Genomic DNA, 21,196 nt, shown 5'->3' with positions numbered 1-21,196 from the left:
AATCATAGTACTCTTCTATGTTATGTTATGTGCAATGCAAGACAGACTAGTGAACTGGCTAAACAGAGAGTCAGCCTGCATATATACTTACTCTGCTCATCATCAGTAATAACGCACCACCTTTAACAACCAGCCAGCACCAGAATCAATGTAGGCTAACAAGTGCCTGCAGCACCTTCTTCTGTAATAACTGAGAATTAAGAGTAAACACAGAAAAAGAATATCTACCCACATTGCACTGCTAGGCCTGAAATACCAAATCAGATTTTCCCCATTTTTCCACATACTGATACCAATCAATTTTACTGACTGTGCAGCTATTAAAAAAAAAAAAAAAAGCAAAAAACAAACAAAAAACACCATAAGCACTCTTGTAAAAGGAAGTATATCTAGGATGTGTTTTAGAGTGACACAAAAAAGGGCATTTTAAAAATCTTTTCAGCTATTTATGGCTTATAGAAAAAAAATCTCAAACATGCAAAATTTCTCTGAATTCTGAAAAATCATTTCCCCCCTTTGTAGAAGCTTTAAATACAAGTATTGGAAGCTCACACAGATACAGTGTTGCTTGTAAACACTGCTTATTGCTTACCTGTGATGAAGTCCTCTGAGTTTACAGCTTTCAGTCAGCATCATTGTCACCTGTACCTCTGAGGCTTGATCTAAGAAAAAAATTAAAGGAACTGCAGATATAACTCTGGAAACAAACCAACATATTAATTTAAATTTGGTCCAGATTTGCAAGTCAGTTTAGGTGATTCGAACACAAACAGAACTTGTTTGCCTACTTTTCTAAAATGAAATTTAAAAGCCCAAATGAGTAAGCCAAGCTCTGAGGCATCTTTCTGTTTAAACACATGGGGTGAAGGTGAAGAAAAACAACATGAAACAAAAACACACACTCCAGGTGCTGACAGATTGTACTTCTGACACTTCCTGACAGCTTCTGGGCAGCCACGAACCGCCTGCACTAGACAGCATGGGTCACATCCTGCACACAAGCTTGCTGCTCCTGGAAGAGGGATACATGCCACACATTTCCCAAAACCATAGAAGTGCAGAGAACACACCAATTAGCTGATGAATCACAACTATAGGCTTCTGCAGTTTACTTCCACATTAATGCAGATCATTTATTTCTAAATACATTCATTTATTACTGTCTGCTTGAAGCACTTGACTTTTGGTAACCTTAAATATGTTTGTGGTTTTCCTCCCCACCTTTCAAAAAAAATTCTGGCCATGGTAAAGCATTACAAAAGTTGCTTCATCACTTTTCTTTTTGGTAGCCCCAGTGCTGATGTACCTTTGTCACTATATATTTATAACAGCTTGAACACAAATCGGTACTGTCACAGTCCCACCCTCTTCATACCTGGGCGCATGCTTCTGTTTCTCCTTCGTGCTAAAACTAGTGCTCCTGTGTCTAGGCAACAAGCTGGTACAGGAAACAGAGCCCAAAGAAACCAAGTGCTTTTCCTTGTCGCATTAGGATGAATTTACCCATTACACGAACCAACATTTTACTGCCCAGGAAGGGAGAGTGAGGAGAAGGAAAAGGAGAGCAAAGAGAACTTATCTGCTCTTTTTCCTTCTTGGTGGTCTCGCCCTCTCTTTCTTTTACCTGCTCCGATAACTCATTGGACCCTTTCCCAATTCGACTCCCCCCACACCATCTTTTTGCCAAGAGTGCAGATATGCACAAGGTAGGGAAAGAAAGCATGAGGCCTGGAGAGAGAGCATGACCTCCCCCTCATGGCAACAGCAAGCTATTAGATTGCTTCTCACGGTCATACACAAATTCACTTCCTTTAGCTTTCCAGGTTAGTCAATATGTTGAAGTGGAAGCAGTTTCAGGCACAACACAGTTCCTGTCTAAGAAGGGTTCATTAAGAGAGAAAACACGTAACTCAAGGACCTATGAGCCAGGAAAAATCAGCTGCATTAAGATCTCTCTAAACCAGGGAAAGGAATGATACACCAAGGCAGAAGTTAGTCTGCTTCAGAAGCTATTTTATTATCTTGGCTCAGGAGGAAATAAAAAGGAGACATGCCTTCCCAAAAGCATACAGCTGCAAATGAAACCAGGAGATAGGAAAAAAATGATGCTGTAACTAAGATACAGGTCCCAGCCAGAGGAACCGAATCTGGAGTATGCTGAGGAACCCCTAATGAGCATCACTGTCTAGACTCTGCACAGGCTAGAAAGGCCAAGACCACCAGACCCTGAAACACAGCGCTCTGGAGAAGTCCAGCTACGGAGGTACCATTAGATTAACACTCAAGTGCTTTGTAAGTGGCAAATCTGATACAAAGGAGATGGGTTCCAAAGGTGCACAAACAAATAAAAAAGAAATCCAAGATACTACATTAAGATTAAGTTATATAGGCATGAATGGCAGAACCATACAATTGTTATAAAGTGCAGGAAGAATTGGATATAAAGGTGAAAAAGCATGTTACAAAAAAAGAAATCCAGGAACTGACAGACTATTAGTTACAAAGCTTCAACTTTAGATGCATTAGTACTAGCACCCCAAAAAACACAGCCTTTTCATCTCAGACTATGGTTAAGGGAGGAAAGACATTACTGGGTTTAAGTTTTAAAATTGATCCATTTGGTTATATCAACTGGCTTATACTTGCTTATATACACTCTTCGGTCCTGTGCTTACTTAACTGGCTTGCTTTTAATTACAAGACCCATCTTGCAATAACCTAAACCTCTGAATCAGAGATTATTTAAAACTGGCTTCAGATCTACAGAACAAGTTACTCTGGTTCAGACAACAAAACTATCCATCTTCTCATGGTAATATTGGTACAGACAGTAGAGTCTTCTGTCAGTGCCCTTCCCTCTCCACCACACAGTTTGTTTTTCGGTAGGCCGTTGTTATGTTTCATTGTTTTCCTTCAGCTCAGAAATTATGTTTTAGTGGCTGAGCACCCAAAGGATGATTGACTCCTATTCAAGTATATACGGAAATCTAAATCTTATCTTGTGAAACAGTTCCAGCATCCGCATTGTGTTTTCCTATCAGTATTATTTCCTTGTTTTCTGCATGGCAAAATAAAAACCAAAAACCAAAAAACCCACCTTAAAACACACCATCAAATTCAACACATTCAGAACAAAACAATAGCAGTACAAGGTTAGTCCTCCTCTAACTTACATCGATGCCAATTTAGAAGAGCCACACAACCCAATTATTGTGGTTCTGTACTACATAAAATTCAAAATAGAATATAAATCATCACTTTGAAAGGATAACCCCCCCCCCCATATCACGTTATTGCAACAGCCCCCATTGCAATTAAGATTTCATTTTATAGCTATTTTCTTTAGTTACAGGGCAAAGACATAAGAAGCGCATTAATTAAACTCTAAAAATCAAATTTAAGAGATAAAGACTTTGGGGCATCCAACAGACAGGTGTGCAGAGATTATGACAAAGGTGATGGCAATGAAACATTTGGTAATGAAACATTTTGCTTAAAGGGTGTTAACATGTGATCAGCCTGACCATCTTGCACTGAAAACCCACAGCAGCATTCTGCCATGTCCACAGCACTTCTGACTTTTGACAACACGAATATACAGTCCCAGAACAGGTGACAGTCCTGACCCAGCAATTCTAGTCTGGTAAGACACTTACAAAGATATACAAAGGTGAATCCTATAGCTATTGGTTTCCTGCCTAGGTCAAAATGTAATTCTGCACTTAAACCATTTATCAAATCTCTAAGCATTACATATAACCACACACTCATATTAGTATTTTATTTACAAAATTCTTTGTGTAACCACACACAATTAGATCTGTGGAATGAGCTAGTCAAACACAAAAGACAGACTAGACTTTTGAGGCTTGTATTTTCTGTACCAGATCTGTGAAGTGATTTGATTTGAGCATAGCCACATGTTACTGAACCAGTACGTCAGGGCAAAGGGGGAGAGAAAATTTCCCATAGGGGCAGAAACTTCTTAAATTACAATAGTAACGTAAAACCACATCACAAGAGACTACAATCTCCCATATATTAGATTTATGCATGAGGAAGCATCCCCAAGTCAAGTCAAACACTCCAGGGCAAGGCAATGAGGCCTGCTGTACTACCTCTTTAAAGCCCCTAAAAGCTAACTTGCTTTTGAGATATTAATGCTGCTTGATAGTTAAAAAATGTCAATACTCAACACGCCATTAAGTTATAGCACCATGATCATGAGCTAAGATATGGCCATGTTAGTGCTTCTTAGCCCTGAAAAAGCACGATCTATTTACACAAGGCCATACATCAACAGCTGAGTAGCTGAATAGCAGAGATTAGAGGAGACATTAAGAGTTAAGACAAAGACTTAAAAGCCAATAGTAATTCTGAATGTCTAACTAGGACCAGAAATGCCCAACTTTCAGAAGGTGCTGAGAAACAAGACTATAAGCTATTAGAGATAGATACAAACATATCCCAGTATTAAGTTGCTTTTAAAGCACTAGTTTCACGCTCTCTGTGCTGAGGCCCTGACTGTGAAAGGCCTGTGGGACAAAGCAGAAATAAGCTAGTGTTTCTAGAAGCTTTGATATGGCTGCAACTATCTCACAATATTTTATTTGTATATAGCCTTGCACAGCGGGGCTCTTGGCACTTCCATCTTTATACAAGAGGCTAATCTCACAATATTGCCACACAACTCTGACAAGCTGTTATAAGGGCTGAGACGCTTTCCTGGCAAAGCATTTACAGGGAGAAAGAGCACCTATTTGATTTTCACATACTTCTAGAGGTCTATGTGCAAAACTGCATTTTAAATCTTCATTTATCATCAGCCACATTAATCATCACGACACTCACATGAAACACCTCCGTCAAGTTTAAGAGGAGTTTTGCAATGACCCTAATACTGCAGCAGTTCGCTTTGTAAGAGACTGGGCTCTAACAACTGCAGAACATCATGCTCTACATTCACTGCATGGCAGTATAACAAGAAGAGTCACTATTCCTCTACACCTCAAATTACCTACCAGAGATGAAAAGCAGCAGTCTCCTGGATATTGCAGTGGGTTACCTGGTTATCTGGATGGCTTTCAAGAATAACACTTCAGGTCAAATCTCAAAACAGCAAAACACAGCATTATAACCAAAACTTCAGATTGTAGCATGGTCATTGAAATAAATTACTTCAGACAGAAAAAGCAGAATACTACTATAAACAAGACTGCCATAGCTTTCGAAATTCAAATAAGCCATTCCAGAGCCTATTATGGGCAGTAACACACAGCAATTCCTTTCAGAATTCTTAACATGAGCATTCTCGGCAAACACTATAGCTAGGAAATCTCAAGGCTTTCTATGAATAAGTCCCATGACGGCAATATTTAAAGAGATTATGTTTTACCCAAATCTGTTCTCACCTTTGAATCATTTGTAACATCTTGCTCCTGTATGAACTTCCTTTTGTCTCATAATGCAAGCTTGCGCAGCAAGTTTTCCCCAACATCAGAACACTTATACAACCCATTTTTTACGTGGCTGCCCATTTTCACAAGGCTTGCATTACTTTTATCTTTGAAATGTGTGGATTTGCCACACTGTGACAAAGCCCACAAGCTCAAGTTATCGGAGGGAAAAAAGCACGTGGGCGCACACAACGATCACAGACTGTGTTTCCATATGAAACAAGGCTAGGATATTTAAACCCTGACTGTAGCACTCGAACTATGCTAGATATTCAGTTTCAGGTTACAAACACACCCAGCATCAACACATTCTTTGTAATTGCTGCCACTTCTGCAGAGCAATTCATTACCTATTACAAAGTAGAAGTCAATCCCAGTGCAAAGAGAATACATGCCTGAATACTGCTTTAACTCTTTTATGCAAGTCTTTGGTTTTGGAAAAAGTTCAAGACTCAATCATCTTGAGTCTAAGTCTCTCAAACATTACATTTCTAATGCTGTTAGCAGACATTTTTAGAACTTCCCTTCAATAGAAGGATGAACAGCTTAAGGAAGTTATAAGCTGTGAATTAAATCAAAATGAATAAACACAGTCATGAGCTGATCTGCTTTTTCCAGAAGCAAAAGGAAGTACATAGACAAAAGTATTTACACTTTAAAGCTTCGAGAGATCATAGCAGTTAGACAGTGACAAGTCACTGTGGAAGCCACCAGCACACCAGATCACTTTCAGCCTACCACTGAAGTGAAGACCTTACTCCTCTTTGGGAGCTCTATTGCATGTGCAAGTCTAGATAGCTACAGAGGCATTCATGTAATGGCTATTCTTTCAAGCATCAATGTCTATCCAATTCACAAAGCAGTGTGCATCCTGCAGAATTCAAATATGTCTGTAGGTTAAGACATACATATGCATACGACAAGGTTACAAGATAAATCATCATGTTTACTCTTGTTAAAATCCCAACAGAGCAAGATTTCTGCTCCAATCTTAAAAATCAAGGCTATTTTTATGGAAATCTTTGTTTCCATACTGCAACCACACAATCAAAGTTACCTTCTAAAGCAAGGCAATTCAGAACTTCAAAAAGGTAAAGTCTAATATTTTCATCTATAAAGACTGCTGTTGATCTCTCTAGATTGAATCTGATACTTTCTGGAAGTGATTCAACATAACACTGATAAAATGATAGATCTATTTTTATTACACTGTAAACATGCATACAAAACTAAGCCTTGGAAAAGGGCAGAGGAAGAAATAGGATTTGGGGATAGTGCTATATCCCTACATAATAACAATACTAGAATCCAAGCAGCAGAGGAAAATAGCCACAGTCCAAAGGTTCTTTGCTCAGTAATTCATTCAACTTAAAATAAAGCTGAAAGTAAAAATAAATGTAAAGTGAAACCGGGGAAGAGAGGCTATAACTGATTTAATGTCACAATGTCTATCAACTGCCTGATAAGGGCAACAACTAACAAAACTGAAATATAAGTAGTGGTCTTAACTGTATGAAAATGAAAGTGTACTATAGATGAAACAGTAAAACTTCTTCCTGCAGAAGCATATGAAATAGCAAGTCTTAATGTTAAGAAGTGCAAGTACCATATAATGGACTTTGGACATCAGCCTCTGAGCGCTGCTACTTGAATGTTTTTCCATATATTGTACTATTCAAAATCTCTCAGTAAGCCATGGTTATAGGACAAATGTAGTGCATTTTTAAACTAATTTTCCTCTAATTCTTTAGAATCAGGAATCCTTCTACAAAGAAACTTAAGAAAATTTACATGAGACTAGAAGCAGCATTTCTTATTTGAAGTTTTTGTTGCGAACTTTCTTCAAGAAAAGCAGAACCCTGTACTCAAGATTTTGGGAGGTTAAATACTTTTTAATTTACTTCAGGAGTGCATTGGTATGAACATTTAAAGCATATAAGGCATGAACTTGAAAGTATCTTTAGTGAGGGCAGTACTTTTAACAATGGACTGTCTATAATTACGAACTCGATGCAATTTAAAAACAGTACCTTGGGAAAAGCTGTGTACACTCAAGGTTCCACAGTACTGTATCCCTAATACAAATAAGAAACCCTTCAAACTTCATTAACACAAGATTTTTATATGTACTCAACTAATCTAGCTCTGCTTCTTGCTTTCCCCTACTTTGCATGGTCTACAGTTCTCTGGATCTTCTCTCCTACACTTCCTATGTGTACTCAAGACGACCTAAAGGGTCACTAATTTACCTTCAGCTAGATCGTAAGTAACACAGAACAGACATCACATGAATGAAGGCAATTAAAGGTCTGTAAGCCACGCTCAGTTAAGTCAGGCTTATTTTTATATATGACCTGCCAGCCAGTCAAGTTTTGATTCATGGCAAGAACTCCTCCTCCAAGTCTCCTCAGTACCTAAGGCAACAAAACTCTTAAGATCAGTCTTGACAGGAACCATACAAATGGCAGAACTTAGATTGCTGTTAAGGCAGTAAGTATCAATGATTGCTTCACTAACGTGGGGAGTGAAAGATGCAAGTGTATCTGCCCCAGACAACTAAAATAAGCACATCTCCCTTCCCTTAACGGAAGATTCCTGCTAGTTCTGATGCTTCTGGCTGATCCTGCAGCTCTGTAAGAGCAGTGATTGGAACTAACATGGCTGTCATTTTCAGATAAGTTGCTAAATATACACTCTCTTGATGACTACACAGAAAAGACCTCACAGGACACCTTCTTATGCAGAAAAATCCATTGCAATGGCTCATCAAAATGACTTAATTATTGGAAGGAAACATTTTCCCTCAGCCAGAAATAGGGCAACGAAGAATCTCTGAGACTTCACATCTGCAGGGTTTCCTCACATCTACAACACAGCACAAACTTGCACTGCAGCCTTGTTTTGACTCATACTAGAAGTCTTGTATACTATATACATATCTGAATATATATTATATATATATTCATATATTATATCTGAAGCCAACTGCAGTCCTGAGATATACCCAGTAAATTCAGAGTAAGGTCCTTCTGCAAGCCTTCTATTATAATATCATGATCAAGGTTGTACATGTGAGTGCACTTTGAACATCTACTCTTAACTAGATCCACAATGAATAAATAAAGCACAACTTCGGAGGCTGCCAAGGCTGCTGAAAAAGAGTGACCTCTGATGACATTTACAAAACCTAAAGATTTTTCAGAGTTAGTAAAATGAGGAAATCTTAAGGGTTAACCTTCATTCACACTATGACTTTGTTTCCAGTATTTTTCCATGGGTGAATTGTTTTCAAACGCTCTGGTACATAAGAAAAATTACTTTAAGTGGTTAGAAAATGAAATGGAAGCGGTCAGATTATCTTGAACAGCACTATTGGCCTTTTTTAATAAAAATGTACCTTGGCCAGTACGTGCTACATGAGTCAGGGCTCTCTAAAATTAAAATTCACTGTGTATGTTCCTGGAATACTACAATTCCATTTGTTCTGCAAAGAATTTTCTCCTTTGCAGGAAAAAGACCATTAAACAGTATGTTCCTGTAAATCAAAATAGAAAATTGTGTGCGTTCTTTTCGCAGGTAAGAAGGTCTAAAGATTCATTTAAAAAAAAAAAAAAGTTTGCTTCGTGCAGCTATAAAGATTAGTCAATCACCAGCAAGAGATGTAATTCTATCACTGAGAACCATGGCAAGCAAGACACTTTGTGAAGTTTAGAGTGGTTGGAAACTTCCTATCAGAAAGGAAAATCAAGCATTACAACTACACAAAAAAATCCTGCTGCAGAGCGAGAAGCACAATGAACAAGCCAAGTGCCAACTAAGTCTCTCATCTTTCCCATAAACAACCTATTCAGGTTATGCTGATCTACAGATTCCAATATTCCAAGAAAGGCAGTTTCCAAACATGGTATGAATAAGTGTTCTTGTTCTTACTGGTAGGGAGACACAGCTCTTTTAACATTAAAGAAAGAATGAAGAGGAATTATTCCATGTAGAAGTCTGAACATGAAAAAAGCTAAAACTTCCATAATGATTACGAACATATTATTGCTCAGTGAAACTGTTACCTGTAACTAGGAAAGAACAACCAGATGACCAACATGAAGAATCTAGAAAAAGCAGGAACAAGTGATATTTTTTGCCCAGGGCGTATGATCTTTGTACTCAGAGGACTACGAGAATCTCCAGAAAACTACCTGTAATTTTGCTAACTGATGCCCTGTTTTGTTTGTTTTAAACTTTTTCGGTTTAGATACCAGTCACAGAACATTCCACATATTGAAGATTCAGGCATTCAGATGCATTCTCTCAGGTTTTAGATGATACAGCACAAAAAAGACATTTGTAATTATGAATTAAGATATTTAATGAACATACACATGGGAAGTTTTGTCACTATCCAGGGCCTGTTGCAACTTATCTGTGGAGTGCACTATAGCTAGATGAAAAAAAAAAACTCTTGCAGTCTAAGGCACCTGGAGTGAACTTCCTGCAACGAGAAATGGATCCCACCTTCAGACTGTATCTTTATGAAGAAAAGTGTTGAAATTTCGAGAGAAGTGTATCCAGTTTTGCAGCCATATCAGCTTACAAACTATGTAACAAAAAGCCACTTTATCAGTGGAAAATAATCCAATGACTTAATGAACAGTTCCAATGAAAAACCCTAGACACCGAAGAGTCCAGTTCTCAGGGACAAATTCTGTCTGTGACGTACAAGAAACTATTCGAATAATGCTGAACAAGCAAGCTCAAATCTATTTGTCTCTTGCACTGATGTTGCCTCATGAAAGTCAAACTGGGCCTTTGAAAGTCTGACCTACTGGGTCAATGCTGGCTTGAGAAAGCGGGGAATACAACACAGCCCTAGAAACTACTTCGGACACTTCTCTGACTGGCCTCTTTCACTTAGATGTCTCTTTCAGGACAAAGTTAGGCAGGCCCAGAATTTCCCAGTTTTTGTACATTACTGATTCCCTTAACAACAGATCACTTCAGAAGGAAAAACAAGTACTAAGTTCAGAAAACTCAAAGCTTCTTGATTTCAGTTAGCACTCTTCTGGTTTATAATAGCACTTAACACCTCACCAGAATGCTGGAAAACATCAGGAAATGAGGAAGTGGGAAAGGTAGACACAGGTATTGCTATAATCAGCGCCTAGTATCTTTACTTTTTGATCCTGCTGGCAAAAGAATCCGATCCCCAGGGAGAGGTGGGGAAGATAGGAGAGACAGGCAAACTGACAAAGCTGCAAACAAATTTCCCCTCGGAGTGGGAAATGCCCACAGATGCAACTACCATCTGATGAGCATATCAGCCACAGCATTCATTTTCTCCTGGATGTGAAATGAATAAACTGACAGCACATTCTCCTCTGTCCAAATTATTAGGAAGCCAACTCACCTTGAAAGGCTACAGATCTTGTAATACATTAACAACTGGGAAAGGAACATGAGAAAGAAAAGGTCTGTTACAATCAGCACATAAGGAGAGCCCAGATACAGTAGTGGAACTTGGAAACACTATTAATCTGCTGTGACATTCACAGCATTACCTATCCTAGAAGCTTTTCCTTCTTTGACACACTCCCTAGTATATCAGAGGTCTTCTCCCAAAAGCCAATATAAAGCAACTGCCTACAGCTCAGAGAATACTTCTAGTCTTACCTATACTGCTTGCTGTAGACCAGTATCTTTCTTGACTTGTCCAGCAGATGATCACTTAATCCACTAGCTTTACCAAGCTGCATAATGCAATGTTGTTATGATCAACTTAGCTTGAAACAGCAATGTCTAGTCAACAAAACCACCTGTATGCTCATACACTGCTGTTTGTATCAGAGATGAAGGGTCATGTCCAGTGACATAGTAGACAACTGCACCACGTAAGGTCACATCTAGCCAAAGTTCCCATAGATTAAAGGCTTTTCTATCAGTTAGACTCTTAAATTGTTTCTATTGTTCCTCTGTAAACACTAAGATACATCAATGATACAACTTCAGTTTTTCCTTGCTGCCAGGGTCAAAGAAACTAGTGTCAAAATGGGAAGACAAAGCTGCATCAGTCTCAGGAGTAGACTTCTTTCCGATGGAGGATACTGTAATACTGTCTGGCCTACTAACAAAGTCTTTTGAACTTGACTGGAAGCTCTCATTGATTATTTTATCTAAGAATACAAAATTCTAGTTTTCATATTCATACTCCAGTTTTCCAGTGATCTTATTAGCCCTGTCCAGATTTCCTCCTCTTTCAAGGGTTTTCTTCTACTGGGAATTCCAGATTTAAAGCAGCAGCTACTCTAATGTCCGAACAGCCAACACAATGGTTCAAACTTCTCAAGCTCTAATCCAGGTCAGAAGAGATGCCTTTTCTCTCAAGGAGATTATTGAAGTATATACCCTTTGTACTTTCTTCCTGACAGCACATGCTGAAATAGTTCCAGTTCACATTTTTCAGAAGTTCTGAAAAAGGCACTCCCCCCACATGCAGGATAGCAACCTGTTCTTTCTGTTGGGATAACTTATGTACAATACATATAATCTTCCTTTTTGTTTCTTATAACCCTCCAGTTCTTGTTTTGTGCTCAGTAATACAGCTGCTTAAGTCAGTTTAATAGCTCGCATACCCATATCCATTTTGTGGTCTTGCCCTACTCCTTTGTTTGTCCCAAAACAGCACTGTGCATATGGCTACAGGATGAGTAAGATGAAGGAAAGATTCTGGTTAAGAGAATTTTTGCATGTTTTTTTTCCAAGCAGACCAACTTCCCAATTTATTACATGACACAGCTACACATGCAGATGTTACAGCCAGGACAAGGAAGAAGCTCCTTAATATTGGTACTGCAAATGAAGCGCTGTAAGAAGAAAGGGGTATCTTTATAGTTTTTCCTCCTAGCAGCTTTTTGCTGCCCAAACCAGTATTATCTCACAGAATAGTATCAGCAGAATCTATTATAAACTGTTTATCCATACAGATCCTTTTTAAAAGATGAGAAAATCTCTAAAGACTAAAGGGAATACCCCTATTCCCTTAGGGCTATGTTCCCGTTTATCACAGCCAGTCAATCTTTCATTGCACGGTGAAGGGACAAGAGAAACCAGGATGCATACTGTGTCAAAGATACAAGCCATTTCAAGGGAGATGCATGGCTTGAAGAGTAGATGGGAATGCCCATTTTAGTGAATTAATTAGGCAAGCAGTGATGGAAGGCAGCTAAACTGTGTTCTTGCAGATGTTGTCTTATCAATTAATCCTGCACTATACAGAATTAACTGTGCTGTATAGATGTCAAACTGTCCTAGCACACAACGACTTTGTTGCTCATAAAAGTGGTAGCTTTTGTGTCTCCAGTTCAGGGAGGAGGAGAACTAAATGAGACAGAAAAGGTGATCATGGGCTATGATGAATGAAACTCTGAATTAGAGGGCCTTGTCATTCACAGATTAGCACCATGCTTATGTGATACGGAACCCCCCCAAAACTCTACCTGAAATGAATATGAAGCTTTTTCCAAGCAACTTTCCTACTCTACTGTTTTCTTATTATGTGCATACATCTGATTGCTTAAGAACCATACCAACAATAGTAGATGGTTGCTTACTCTAAGCAAGATATTTTCTTTCTGGAAAAAAGGCCACAGAATGGATAGCAGAAAGATTCAACTCAACTAGCAGCTTCACTAAGCTCCCCCTTTCTCTTTTAAATTATTATTTAAGCTACTAGCCAGGCAAAAAAATGTAAAATTCTTACAGAAGCCTAAATCTCTTTTTCCCTTTGAAAAGAGAATTAAAGAAATCCTAAAAGAATATACCAATTACAAAAATAATCAATGAAGTAACCGCTGTACAAGGAGTTTAATAGGACTGTTGTAACACAAGCATAAGCTGCTGGAGAACACCTATAATAATGAATGCAGAGAATTGATTCTGGATACACTCTGTAGGATACATGTAATAGTTCTACACTTTTTTTTTTTTTTTTTAAGAAATATATTCTCAGTGATTTAAATCATAATAGGAAGATCTTAAGAAATAAGGAATAAAGTATGTTAAGATCTGTATAAATTCAGTTTAGAAGATAATTCATTTAAATGATGGCAGAAACTAAGCCCTATTCTTTTGTACCACCGTGCATGTTTAAAAAAGATGCTGCAAAGCCTTGCAGGTGCAACTTTTCAGCAATTTGTGGGAAAGAGGCTGTAAATGGATAGAACAGTCACATATCAAGGAAAAAAAAAATTTTATAACTCATAAGACTTGATAGGCAAAAGTATTCAAGATGCATTAGCTGAAGGCAGTGGTGGAGAATACGTAGGTTTTTCTTCCATACGAGATTTCTACTCTTTCTTACTGATGGCAGCATCTAAATTGCTTTTGCTTTTCAAGCAGCAAGCATTTGACGTTTTTTGTTTGTTGGGGGATGGGGGAACATTAAAGATTTCTGAGCATGTACCACAGCACAAACCACTGAATGCAAAAAAACAAAATTAAAAAAAAAAACCTCTTATGTAATCATACCTTTAACAGTTTTGATAAAAACTTGTTTCTCTTTACTGGGGTCTTTTTCCTCTATTAGAATTCCATGGAAAATGCGCCCAAATGTGCCTATGAAAAGAACGTACAATTACTTAGTGTTATGTAGTTATAATACATTGATAAAGTTAACAGCATTTAGTATCTATTAAGAAAACATTACCCTAAAATGTATTCTTATTAGCCACAGCAGAAAGTTAGGAATAAAGATAAAACGTGAAGTCCCAAATACCCTATTATATCAGCAAAACTATTACAATAAAAAACCCAACCACTTCTCCAGCAGAAGGTGAATTCAGAACTTCACATACTAAACGCACAAGGTTTAGATAACTTGCTTCAATAAGAAGAGAAAAATAAGAGGGAAAAAAAAGCACAAACGAAGCAAAGTGAATCAACAACAGCAACAGAATCCAGTTAAATATCAATACTGATGACAGTTCACAGCCCTCATCTACTGCCTGCACTAAACCCCTCCAGCCCTCTTCCTTTTCTCATATAGTCAGGAATTCCCCAATCAAAACATTTCTCACCAAGAGATGAAATTTTTTTGGAAATGTTCACAGGGAAATACTGGATTCAGCAAAACATCCCTCCCCATGGAAGAGTCTGAATTGTTCAAATGTTTCACTTTAGCTGGGAGTTTGTTCAGTCTGCTTTCAAAATTTTTCATACACAAGTGTTAACAAACCTATTGCTAGAAGAAAAGCACTACTGAACATCTGGAATGAAAACAATTTCAGCACTGTAACACCCTCCAAATTAACTTTTTACAGAACCGGGGATGGCAATGACTTTGTGTCATGTTTTTGTTAAAGCAGGAAAAACTACTTTCCAGCTAGATCACCCTTCTTTAATAATCCCTTTTCCTCTCAAAAGAAATCCTCACTGAAAGCGCTTAACTGACAGAACAGTACCAAATATCATGGGAACAATGTGTGTCATCTTTATACAGTCTGCTCTTATATTATATCCCTTTCTCTTTCCCACTGATTTGCCTCATCTAATTAGGTTGAACGATCTTTGACAGGGATTGTCTTAGTCTGGCTGTACATCTTCTAGCATAAAGCGTGGTTCTCCTTTAGTTCCTAAGCACCGAGCAGAGACGATGCGATGTTTTTATCATCTAGCATGGAATTATAAGTAAAGTCTTTGAGATAAAGATCTTGAAATCCTAATCTGATTAAAAGGCAGTTTAACTAAGGAAACTGCAGGCAATCATAATATGCAGTATTTATTATTTTTGCTGCTAAAGAAAACCTCCCTATCTTGGTTCTTGAAAACACCATAACTGAAGTGCTTTAAATACACATTTCTAACAATCAGCAATTCAGAAAAGCCAATAAAAGGAAGGTAGCTTGATACCATGACATGTTTCATTACAAGATGTTGTCTATTTATTTTCAAATACTGGAATTAAAGAGAATGGAGGAAGTGTGCAAAAGCAATTATGACTAGAAAATAATTTTCAGGTAATGCAGTATTTAAATATAGTACGACTGTAACACAGCATGCTTGTGTAGCCCCCGGTTTTATTTTTTATTGGTACACTGAAAGACAGTTCTGCTAAGACGCAAGTCTATCATTAGTATGCTAGAATACTTACAAACAGCATCCTGCACCTGCCCTCTAGACTTCTGCCCTGTCCTCCTGTGGGCTTCTTGCTGATTATGCTATTAGCATTCCAGATTGAACACCTGAGCCATTTGCCTGCTTCACCAGAAAATGGTAAAAGGTTGACCTACTGTCAACACCTCTTCCATTTACCGACGTGTAACAGTTTCATTAGAAACAGCTTTTATTCTTTATTTTTTCTCCTTCTTAGACACCTACATTTTGCCTTACATCTAATAAAATATGAGTTCAATGCAGGTTCAAAATCATGTGCTGCTTAAGTCCAGCATTACACGCCACCATATTTGAAAAGGAGGTGGCTAAGTCTTCCTGTCACCAACAAGAGAAACAAGTTCAGGACACATGAACATAAAGGAGACAGGGCCTGCATTTTCTTCTTCCCTCACACATTCTCGGTCCCTGAGCTTTGCATTTTCCAACTGATTAAATCATGGCAGAACCACAATCCCTTAAATAATTATTAAAGGGTTAAAATATGTTAAGTGATTGACAATAGTTCAAGTTTCCAACGAATCTCTGGCTAAGATTTGCAAGATATCTAAGTTCCATAGGCAGTACTTGGGAATTCTTGCAAATTTTATTCAAGCATCTGTTATTCATTTCTTCAGCTCTGAAGCACTTTTATTCTTAGATCACATAGCGAAACAGTTTTGCTATAATCTCAAAATCAAACAGGTGATTTTTGATCAGGATCTGACTTCTAGTCCTTTGATTAACTTTTGAAGGTTTTAATAGACTCTAAACTGATTTCCTGACAGAAATCTCAAATGCAAATTGCAGGCCAAGAAAGGAGATCCCACTATTAATTGGGTCTGGATTTGCATTCAACAGCTGTTTAATCCAGAGCCAGCAGAATACGGTATCCCTATCATTCTGTGGTAAGCATCAGAAGCATAGCTGTGGCACAAACTGAGGTTATGAATCTGCTTCTAGTCATCAGATAACTCCTAACGTTAAGGCTACAGGTAACAAACAGCATGAAGGAACCAAAGCATATTCTACATGCGACGGAAGCTTTCTGTAGAACCAACATTACAGCTGAGAACGAGGTGCCTGCCTAAAGATTTAAAGGCTTATATTAAATGGGGAATTCTAGCATCCTCCTGTTGTTTTCCAGATGAGGAATCAAAGTAATTAGCAATTCTGCCTGCAAAGGATGAGGACTACTTAATAGCTCAGATCTCTAGCTCAGAAAAGTCTGAATTCTGATCAAGCTCAGGGGACATCAGCTTAAGAGATAAGCTGCAGTTGTAAAGATTACTGACATGAAACAAACATTTAAGCCTACTGCCAAAAGTAAACATCAGCAAGAACCAAGTAAAACCGTACATGAACACTTCCAAAATAAACTTTAAACAAAGAATCAAGTAATCCCTAAGTTTTTCCACATCAGAGCTGTTAAATTTGCATCTGTTAGTTTCCAAATTAGAAACTGCTAAATGGATGCTGCGTGAGTTTAAATGACTGAAGGTCTTTTTTGTTTAAGTGAAGCCTTCCTGCAGCAATTTAGGAAAATTAGTTAGTTGCTACTTAGTCACAACTGATCATCTCATCCTTTAGCCATCTAACACTTGCTTTGACTTTTTTAAAGGACCAGATTATCAAGAGGGACAAGCTGAATTATTTACTTTTTACAATCGGTCGCTTCCCCTGTTCTAACGAACTCTGAAAATTGCTTCCCTCCTACCCCCCAAATGTAAACACCATTCGTCATTCATTCCTTCCACCTAGATCTTATGAAGATCAGAATTATCTTCTATGAAGAATTTCCACAAAATTTAGCCATAAAAGATAGCTACACCATGTTGTAAATATACCATGTTGTAACCAACAAGTGTCCGAGTCCTGTAAATACCTTCTTGGAGTACATCCTTTAGAGTTATCCTCTCTCTGGAGATGGCTATGTCCTTCACTTTAGCTTTTGCTTCCATTAGACTGACACTTTTAAGATCATTCTTCTCTATTCGTAACGTAGGATAACCTGAGGAGCCAGCAGAGCCAAACAAACCAATATAAATACCCTTATTATGAGACTGCAAGCACATTGCTTCCCCTCAGCACCACCTACAGGTGTAAAGACATACGAGCAGTGTATACTTAAGAGCAGCAGGTATAATATTAAACAACAAAAACACAGAGAGAAACCACATGAATGTCATAATCTGAAAAAAAAAAAGTTACACAGGGAATTTTATAGAATGTTATGCAATCAAGTCTCGTTATTAACATAAAGTAAATAAAACTCTATTACATACTGAAGCTCGTTAACACAACCCTGCAGTTCACTGACAGCAAGGAAATAAAGATTATGGTCAGCGACTGTCTCATGACTTCGTGGAATGAAAAAAAATGTTTTCCCCATGCACCGTGGGAGGAACATAAAAAGCAAAACTAGCAGTGCCCTCCTCTGGGCATGAGACATCTAGAAATACTAATATATTCTTCAGAAAGGCCTGAATATTTTTGTACTAAGACCATAATTTATTAGAGGAAAACCTCGAGAATCACTTTCATCATCAGTTTTAAATGTTACTGAAAACAAGGTTACTATGACCACAAAAGGCTTAAGAACATTCTTCCTGTTTATTTTGTGTTTTTATTTTTGCATTCATTTTCACTGTCTCCCATTTTACTGTGGCTGTCACACAACACCTAAAGGTCATTCTGAAACAATACAGATGAATATAGCAATCAAACAGATACCATTACAGTACAGCAAATACCAAACTCATCAGGGTGAGGAGGGTTTAACAATCAATATGAGTTTGCACTGTAGGCCACCTTCACGGCAAGTGTTCCTCTCTGATTTTGCAAGAGGTTCATTAATGAGTTTCCAGTGGTCATATTCAAGCTAACCAAATGGTGTCACTTTGTGGGCCAACCTAAGAAGTGGACAGTTGATATGACATCAGCAGCACTGGGATCAGATGTGAAAAATAAAGAGGGGGTGGTGGTAGGGGAACAGTTAAAGAATGAGATATATTCTAAGGTCTTCTCCAAACTCTGTTGGAAGTTCAGTTTCAGTTTGGCAATACCCACTCTTTTCAGAAAGACAGCAATTTGAGATTAACAGAAAGACAGTTCATTCCTCCTGCCTGGCTTTGCTAAAAGGTCAGACTTTCTCATTTTTCTCACTTTTTAACATAAGCCCCCACCCTCTCTTTAGATCTTTTAAAGCAGGTTTTCCAACAGTAGCTTAAGCCAATTTAAGTTTGGGGTAATACAGTCCTGCCTTCTTGCAATGCTCAGTCATGCAGACCCATATCCCTCTTGGCACCAATATCAGTGCTTGGACAGCTACGCAACAAGCCAGTTCAGAGAGCCGAGTCAAGCAGAAACCAATTGCTTTACAAAATAAGTCAGGTTTTGGCCAGTTCAGCTGCCTGAATTGGCTTGCAACCTAGCTGCATTAGTGCCAGCACAAGGGAAAAGGTAAAATCTTGTGGTCACACCAACTTCAGATGAGATTAAGCAGCCAGAGAACCACACACCAAGTGGTGCATCAAATCCTCCTGTTTAATTTCAAATCCTGCATGTGAGAAGATATTTCCACCCCTATACCCTCCAGCTGCCCCTACACTCTAACCACTTCCTTCATCAGACTTATACTGCATGGAATATCCTTCTACAATAGAGGACAAAACAATTTGAGAAGTAAACACTCCACAGATTTTAAAATACCTTTAGTAATTATAGAATTAACACAAAACATAACTTTCCACTTTATAGTACAGCTAGTATCAGTTACCAGATCAGTCCATTACACAGTATATAAACCATTGCCCCTTCACCCTTTCTTTTACTACACTGCTGTTTTTTCTCTAACTTCCTTGTAAACCCTTTTTCCTTTCATTTCCTCTGTTGCTTGGAACAACAAAGTGAAAAGAATAAACATCAGCAATATGCACTGATGACCACACTTGTTTTGGTCATGGAAACTGATCTTGGGCTATATGGATCCTTCTACTTTCTGTTATCTCTTCCAACTCTACATCTTCCTCTGTTTGGTAGTGCATAAGGCAGCTTCTCCCCAGTGTTAACAAAACAGATGCTTCACAGATACTGGTGAAGTCCTCATGTTAGACTGATCTAGGTAGAGGGAGAAAGTCTCACTGGACAAAACGCAGGATCATACTCATGTGGTGACTCCTGGGTGCCAGTACATATGGAGGCCTCAATCCTGACTGAAATGGATGGGGAAAAAAACCCACACACCATGTTAACTCAGAACAAGCAAACTGATAAGAGCCAGGAGGTTATTCGTGCTCTTCTGCTCTCCTCAATATTAAATCAGGGTGACTTCAACCACCAATACCCCAGGTGTGTCCAAGATGGTCTGTTGCATGGTTCTGTAAACAGATTAACACTTACTGGTTACTGGCGTTGCATTGTTTGGCGTGTCAGCTCTCAAGTACTGCGTTGTCTGTGTGGAAGGCTGGGATAAACCTTGTGAGCTACTGCTGTCACTAATGCTGTTTCAAAACAAAAATGGACATGAACATGACTGTTTAAATTCAAAAATTCAAAATCAGCATTTCAAAATTAAACACATTTTCCAAACTAGACTTTGGAAGGATGACATCTTTTTGAAGTCTCTTACATGGCAAACTATATTTCAGGCAATTTAAAAAGCTTAGCATTTCTGTACTTTGAGAGCATTTCTGTACTTTGAGAGTGAATGACTCCCTCACATTTGTTCGCAGACTTTGCTCTTTTTCCAGTATGTTTTCCCAACTTTTGAGGAAAAAAAGGTGCCAAAGCATTTATTCCAAGAGCCCGACTGTCATATCAAGAACAAGAAAACCAAGGCAGCCTTCTATGTATTTAGTTCTCAGTACCAACATCCCACTGAGAATCAACACTGACTTTGAAAGACAAGACTGAGCCAAACAGAAAGGTACAGATCCCTCACACATGCCGAATGGCTGCCTGACAGCAGCAAACAGGCACTAGTGATGCCCAGCAAAGAGTGTAAGAAAAGGGTAAGCAAAGTGATACCTCCCTCACATACTCTCCTGATTCTCCAAGGACTCATAGTTCTGGGGCCTCCTGAGCTATCAATGAATTTTACTCCATTAATTTGTATAGTCTCTCTTTGCACCTATGTAAGCCTTTGGCACCTATAACTCCCTGCGAAGCTGAACTATACTTTGGTTGAAAGAGCATCTCTCTAGCATCATCATCTGCTAGTTCTGTTTGATGCCTTATAGTTCGTGTGCTGGAACAAACATTGAACCGTTCCCTACTTCACTGTTGCAAATGGTTGTTCATCCCACACCACTGTACTTTTAAGTTCTCTCTTTCACAGACCAAAGTGTCCTACCCCCACTGAGCTAGCATTCAAATGGAAATGTAACAACCCTAATAGTACATTCCCAATTAGCAAGTCAGCCGCAAACCATTGTTTTACACAATTAAAATTACTTTCTCCCTTGTACTTCACATACTGTTTGCCTACACTGTATTTCATTTGTCATCTTTCTTCTTGAAAGACCATCCTGCAGTTCTTTAACCCTCACTTCCATTACCCTAATATTAGCTCCTCGCTATTCACCTGTATTTTCCAGATCACC

At 38.4% G+C, this 21,196-nt stretch overlaps 1 protein-coding gene across 2 annotated transcripts in view; it reads right to left on the bottom strand.

Annotated features, from left to right (window-relative positions):
- RYK (receptor like tyrosine kinase) overlaps positions 1-21,196 on the bottom strand; it is a 62,276-nt gene that overhangs the window by 13,027 nt on the left and 28,053 nt on the right. The window contains exons 7-10 of one of the 2 annotated variants that reach the window (XM_064517151.1): positions 19,995-20,095; positions 17,479-17,613; positions 13,974-14,060; positions 593-662 (exon numbers count right to left, since the gene is read on the bottom strand). In XM_064517151.1, the coding sequence (XP_064373221.1) occupies positions 593-662; positions 13,974-14,060; positions 17,479-17,613; positions 19,995-20,095 (393 nt within the window). The remainder of the gene's footprint in view (positions 1-592; positions 663-13,973; positions 14,061-17,478; positions 17,614-19,994; positions 20,096-21,196) is intronic. The other variant, XM_064517152.1, reaches the window with a different exon arrangement.

This window comes from Dromaius novaehollandiae, chromosome 9 (genome assembly GCF_036370855.1).
Source record: "Dromaius novaehollandiae isolate bDroNov1 chromosome 9, bDroNov1.hap1, whole genome shotgun sequence".
NCBI classification, from domain to species: Eukaryota; Metazoa; Chordata; class Aves; order Casuariiformes; family Dromaiidae; genus Dromaius; species Dromaius novaehollandiae.
The sequence above is the reverse complement of the archived record's forward strand: the minus strand, read 5'-3'. Positions and strand labels throughout refer to the sequence as shown.